Source organism: Equus caballus, chromosome 14, assembly GCF_041296265.1.
Source record: "Equus caballus isolate H_3958 breed thoroughbred chromosome 14, TB-T2T, whole genome shotgun sequence".
Taxonomy (NCBI): Eukaryota; Metazoa; Chordata; class Mammalia; order Perissodactyla; family Equidae; genus Equus; species Equus caballus.
The window spans coordinates 55,599,165-55,605,164 of NC_091697.1; the positions used below are offsets into that span (position 1 = coordinate 55,599,165).

General features: G+C 52.1%; 1 protein-coding gene and 1 long non-coding RNA gene across 3 annotated transcripts in view; one reads left to right on the forward strand and one right to left on the reverse strand.

The window, feature by feature from the left end:
* The window catches only part of TRPC7 (transient receptor potential cation channel subfamily C member 7), a 135,253-nt gene extending 130,799 nt beyond the window's left edge, over positions 1–4,454 (forward strand). For both annotated transcript variants that reach the window (XM_023617656.2, XM_070234280.1), the window contains 2 exons: positions 1,412–1,487; positions 3,720–4,454. In XM_023617656.2, the coding sequence (XP_023473424.1) occupies positions 1,412–1,487; positions 3,720–3,889 (246 nt within the window). In that variant the 3' untranslated portion in view covers positions 3,890–4,454. The remainder of the gene's footprint in view (positions 1–1,411; positions 1,488–3,719) is intronic.
* The window catches only part of LOC111767806 (uncharacterized), a 293,689-nt gene extending 289,057 nt beyond the window's left edge, over positions 1–4,632 (reverse strand). The window contains exons 1-2 of the long non-coding RNA XR_011425567.1: positions 4,575–4,632; positions 3,697–3,820 (exon numbers count right to left, since the gene is read on the reverse strand). This is a non-coding gene — a long non-coding RNA (uncharacterized lncRNA). The remainder of the gene's footprint in view (positions 1–3,696; positions 3,821–4,574) is intronic.
* Positions 4,633–6,000: the final 1,368 nt, after the last annotated feature.

Genomic DNA, 6,000 nt, shown 5'->3' on the forward strand with positions numbered 1-6,000 from the left:
TGAGAAGGGGCAGCACGAAGGCAAGTTACTACTTAACTGGTCAACCTGAAACAGGTCACAGCTCAAACCACAGAGCCAGTGAACCTGGACCACCGGCCCTCGGGCGGAGCAGGGGCAGCCCTGGCCTAAAGGAGCTGACTCAGAGCTCGCGGTCGAGAGCCCTCGCCGGGTTCACCTGAAGTCCTGGAATCACAGGGCTGGGAGACGCCTCCTCACCATTAAAGGCACTGAGAGAGCCACCAGCTGGTGATAATAACGAGTTAAGCCCTCCAGCTCTTTGTGTCCCAGTAGGTCACTTCTTTTTCACTCACAGAAGCTTTTCCAGAGCCCAAGTAGTCAGAGAGACCCTGGCAACCTGCTTGACGTCACACAGCAAAGCTAGGGACAGAATTCAGGGCCCTTCAATCTAGAAAATGTTGCCTCTGTCCCCTCAGGCCTCAAGTATGAGCAGGTGAGCAGGTCCCAGGAAGGGATGACCAAGGAGCAGGGAATCCCTCTGTCTTTGCTGTGCTGCTCAGCTCTTTGCAAGAGCCAGAAGTCTCAGCTACCAGAATATTTTTAAATCCTGTGATTTCACAAGAACCCTGAAATGACTAGCTGGCAAAACCCAAAGTTCACCTCCTGCAGTCTTTCTCACACTTGGCTCTATTCTGGATGTCTCTAAAGGGTTTATTCATGCCTCATTTGCTGGAAAGAATCCAGTATCTGCATAATAAGTGGAACCTGCAGGCCAAACCCTTCCTCTCCAGCATGACTGGCAGCGCAGGGTCAGACGTGTGGGATTTCGGGGAAGCGGTGTTTTGGCAAAACCTCCTGAGGCCCAGCTATATCTGTCTCTGCCTCTGGTAGGAATTTTCCAAGGTACGGTGCACTTGTCCTCCACACCTGGTCCCGACTCTGTCCTAAGTCCATCTCCTCTCATGCACAGCACCTGAAAGAGACGCAGCCCCACCTGGGCTGGCCTGCTAAGACTTCAGTACTCCCTCCTGATCGTGTCAGTTCTTGAAATAGAAGAAAGTGTTTCAGAGCTGAATCCCGGAGAAGAGCACATGACTGGCTAAGGTCACAAAGAAGGTCAGGGTAGAGTCAGGCTTAGGACGCTGGAGCCACACCCATGGATCTTAGAGGATTCTCTCTCTGTCTCCTTGGCTGGGCCTCCTGCCATTAGGTGTGTCCTGTTCTTACATCCCAGTGTCAGGAGGTATTGAATCCTGGGGGGAAAGGTTAAATAGATGCACTGGCCCAGCTTCCCCCACTGGGCAGGGCACCCCTCAAAAGTGAGGCACCAGGCGTGGGAGGATGCCCAACCGCTGACCCGGCGCTCTGCAAGAGGAAAGAGTCGTGTGTACCACGCAGGCTGCCTCTGTGCTCACCCAGGTCGTTTGATCCCTTCCTTATGTTCACATTTCAGAAAATCATGAAGCGGCTCATAAAAAGATATGTCCTGAAGGCCCAGGTGGATAGGGAAAATGATGAAGTCAATGAAGGTAAGTGGTTGGATTCGTTTCCTGCAGGTCAGAGGTCGGACATGGTCTCACGGGGCTAAAATCAAGGTGTTGTCAGCAGGGCCCTGCCTGGAGGCCCCTGGGAGGCTCAGTTTCCTTCCTCACTCGGTGTCTGCAGAATGCGCGGTTCCTGGCAGTTGTAGGGCTGAGGGCTCTGTTCCCCGGCTGGCTGTCAGCCGGGGCTGCCCTTAGGGCTAACCCAGAGGCCGCCCTCCAGTCTGCATGTAGCCCCTTCATCTCAGAATCAGCAACAGAGCACCGAACGCTTCTCACGCTGACACCTCTCTTGCCTCTTCTGTCATCACATCTCTCTGACCCACTCTTCTGCCTTCCTCTTCCACTTTTAAAGACTTGTAATTAGGTTGGATGATGCAAAATAATCTCCCTATTTAAGGTGAGCTGATTATCAATCTTAATTCCATTTGCAACTGTAGTTCTCTTTTGCCATCTAATATTTCCATACTCACAGACCAGACACCAGGGATTAGGACCTGGCCATCTTTGGGAAGATTGCTGTGGGTAATTATTCCTCCTCCTGCAATGATGGCTGCCTTGAGTTGGCCTCTCACCCCTTGAGTTCAGGATGGTCCAGAATATCTCATTCCGTGGGGGCACATAGACAGCAGCAAGCTATACACCTTTTTCAGAGGCTGCCCCTGCCTCCGTGCTAGCTGGCTTTCTCCTCTCACTTCCAGGCTCTCAGAGTCTGACGACCAGCAGTGTTTCTCAAAGTAACCCCAGCGTCAGAATCACTTGTTAAAAATGCAGACCCCAGACCCCATCCAGCCCTAATGAGTCTGCATCTCTGGGCTGGTGCCCGGGGGTCTGCATTTTGAAAAGAGCACCAGGTCTTTCTGATGCTCACTGAAGTTTGTGAACTACATTATTTCACTGTTTGGGTTATTTTCCAGACTATTTTAAGCAGTTACTCTTAAGTGAAAGCAAATTACCTTATACCAGGTAATTAATCTTCATGAGACACCAAGGACAAATATTTGCTACCTACAAACTGCTTCCTCCATAACTGAAGGCACTACGTCTCCCCCTCGCCTGGGCCACAGGGGCCTACTGGAAGAGCCCGGGCATTGAGTGGCCCTCTGCTTCATCCTGGGCCATCCAGGGTGCAGCCTGAAGACCAACAGTGACTGAACCCACCCCTGGGCTCACTCTCTAGGGGCTCTGGCCACCCGTGCTTTTGAGTCTTGAACTTAAAACTGCCAGGTGTCATGCCAGCCAGTCTCAAGCAGTGTGTAATTATGATTGACAGGAATGGAACTGATTATAGAAGGTGGGGTTTCATGCCACTAGAATTATACCAGGAAATTGGGGCTCAGTGAAGCACCTGACAAAAAGTAGATAGGGGAAGTATGCATGGGTCAAAACTGGCCAAACTATATCCTTAAGAGCCCTGCATTTTCTGTATATGAGGCATACCCAGAAAATAGTTAGGAATGTGTTCCCCAGGCAGTGGACTCCCACTGGAGCCAAGTCCAGTATCTATAATGTCAGGAAAGAACCTTTCAACTCTCCTCTGTGGTTAAAAAGATTCCCGCAGGCCAGGCCCCCGCAGATTTCTAACCATGTGGTTCACTGTGGAAGTGAGTAGAAGTCCCCACCGGGTGGTCCCCTGCTGTGGAAGAAGGAGGAGGCGGGCCTGTGGCAGCTTGCCTCGGTGGGGCAGTGCTGCCTGCATGGTCCGGATGGACCCCAGTCCTGCGAGGCTACCGGGGCTGTGGCCCCGTCCACTGTGTGAGCTGTTCCCTTTGCACTTGGGAGTTGCTCCTCTTTGCAAGTGACAACAACAGAACAAAACATGGAGCATCATGAAAACAAATATTAGGAACAGGGGTGTTGCTCAGAGTCTTGAAATCTGCCTTTAGTGGCTCCAGGATAACATTCTAACGATCGTGATATGAAATAGGTACTAGCAGTTCACAACCCTGATCTTGACCCCTCCATCAACCCAAACCCTTAACGGAGAGGACAGCTTTCCCAGAAATGGGAGGAGAAGGGTTTGAAATGGATGAATGTGTCCATCATGGGGAGGAACAGGGTGGTACTTAGGTCAAAACTGAGCTCCCATCCCCTCACCTCAACCCTGATGGGCTGGACCACCAACCCTACATTCTGCTGGAAAGATGCCCACCCCTGATGCATGTGGGATGAGCCCCTTCTGCCTGTGCGTACTCACCAAGATCTCCTCTGTCCTTGCAGGCGAACTGAAGGAAATCAAGCAAGATATCTCCAGCCTGCGCTATGAACTTCTTGAAGAGAAATCTCAAGCTACCGGTGAGCTGGCAGACCTGATCCAACAGCTTAGTGAGAAATTTGGAAAGAATTTAAACAAAGACCACCTGAGAGTGAACAAGGGCAAAGACATTTAGCAGCTCGCGGTGGCATCTGTGATTTCTACCAGCATTCCAAGGCCAGGTTGGATGCCCTGGTCACCAACCTGGTGGGGAAGGGTCCCAGGCCCATTCCTCTAGGACACTAAAGAGACCCACTGGCTCCATCCTGAGCAGCCTTGCTGACATCTGCAGCCCAGGGGCCTGCCTGGACCCAAAACTGTTGTGAATCTAGGCTGCTGGGTGAGAAACGCAACCACAGGAGGAGGGGAGGAAATGTCCCCCCGACACACATGTGAGACCTTCGGTCCAGTCACAGTGACATACGTCCCTGTGGCCAGGGCAGGAAAGGCCATCTTGGATGCACACATGTGCCCTCCCACTGCACACGGGATGGCAGCTCTGTCTGCATTCCTGGAAGACAAACCACCTCATCCCATGCTCCCCTTCTCCCTCCCTCTCCCCCCGCCACACATGTCCACACAGAACCGGGAGGTGACCTGTGATCTATTCTTAAGTGCCAGATGAGAACACAGATAGCCTAATAGCAAAATAGTTCTATTTGTTTATAAAAAAAAAAAGTTTAAAAATCCTAAATCAAAAATTGTACTGTAGGTAACACTGTTTAGAGAACAACAACAAAATCCAAATGATGTATTTTTACCTTTATTAAGATTATCTTGTATTTACTATTTTTACCTAAAATGGAAAGAAATAAAATTACCTCATAATAGCCGGAGGAGCCTCTTTGGATGCGCTGTTCCCTGGCCGCCCTGCGCCCTGCCTGGAGGAGGCCTTTGCAGGCGCTGCTCTGGGAGGAGAATGGGGCGGGTACTAGGGGGAAAGGGACTGCCCCCTGAGTCAGGCAGCCAGGACCCCACCTCCAAGCCCCTCCTTCTCTCCCCAGACCTGGTGACCCCAACCTCGCCAAGGTCAGGAGGGAGGCAACGGAAATGGGTGGGAAGCAGAACATTTTCTCCTGCCCCACCTCTGACCCCCTCCCACGGTGTGGGAGAGGAGTGGGTGCCTGGTGAAATCCAGCCACAAATCTTTCTGAGCGAGGGGCCGGGTTGTGAGTAGGGAGAGCAGCCACCAGAGGGCGCCCCGGTCCCGAACAATGCGCTTCTGAGCAGCCTGGAGAAGATGCCTTTGGATTCCAGGAGAGCCCACTGGCCCCAAGGAAACACTAGTAACACTAGCCAGATGTCTTGAGTGAGCGCTTGCTGTGTACCAGGCACCGTGCTGAGGGTTCTGCATCAGGCCACTGACCCCTCACAGCAACCCCATGAGGAAGAGGTGGATGGGGATCCAAATTCAGATGTTCTGCAGACACCTGGAAGGGCAAAATATGTGTGTGCATGTGCATGTGTGTGTGTGTTTTATGTGTGTACACGTATGAGGGGGCTTGTGTTTCGTGATATACAGTATATCTTCAGAGGCAGACGTATTTTGTGTAATACTGCCCTTAAAAAAGAGCAAATCAAATGGGGTGATAAACAGAGCTGAAGGTGGTCCCAGTATTGGGGCTGTGGGGAGGAACCATGACAAACTGGACAGCCATGCCCCACCTAAAGCAGGCCACAGACACTCAGCCCAGCCAACCGTTGCCATGAGGAATACAGACCCAGTCTTGCCAAATCTTCACAATTTTGGGGGGGGGGGGGATGTGCGAAGCTGGTGTTTGTTGGGCCCCTGGCAGCCCAAGACGGGTTACTGGGGAAGAGGCCTGGAAATGTGGCTCCCCCTGTGGGCCGCCCAGCTCTCCCACCCAGTGCTCAAACAAGAAGGAAGCAGAGGCGTCCGTGCATACAGGGGGCATACTGTATGTGCAAGGAGCTTTACAGATGTCAACTCTGGTCCAGGAGTTTTTCACTGGGGGTCCGTGGGGGCGTCCATGAATGGATTTCAGAGAACCTGCAAATCCTAAAGTGCTCATCAGCTTGTGTGCTTGTCTCAGTGATGGTGCGTTGTTCTGAAGAGAAGACGTGCCGCTTTTCTCAGATACTCATCCCCGGCCCCAGAGCCTGCAGATGATGACTGACTTCGTTCAGCAGGTATGTACTGAGTCCTTCGCCAGGTCCTGGGGATGAAGTACTTATGCATCCAGTGGGGCTCCCTTTTAAGCCTAGACTCTGAATGGGGAGGCTGAT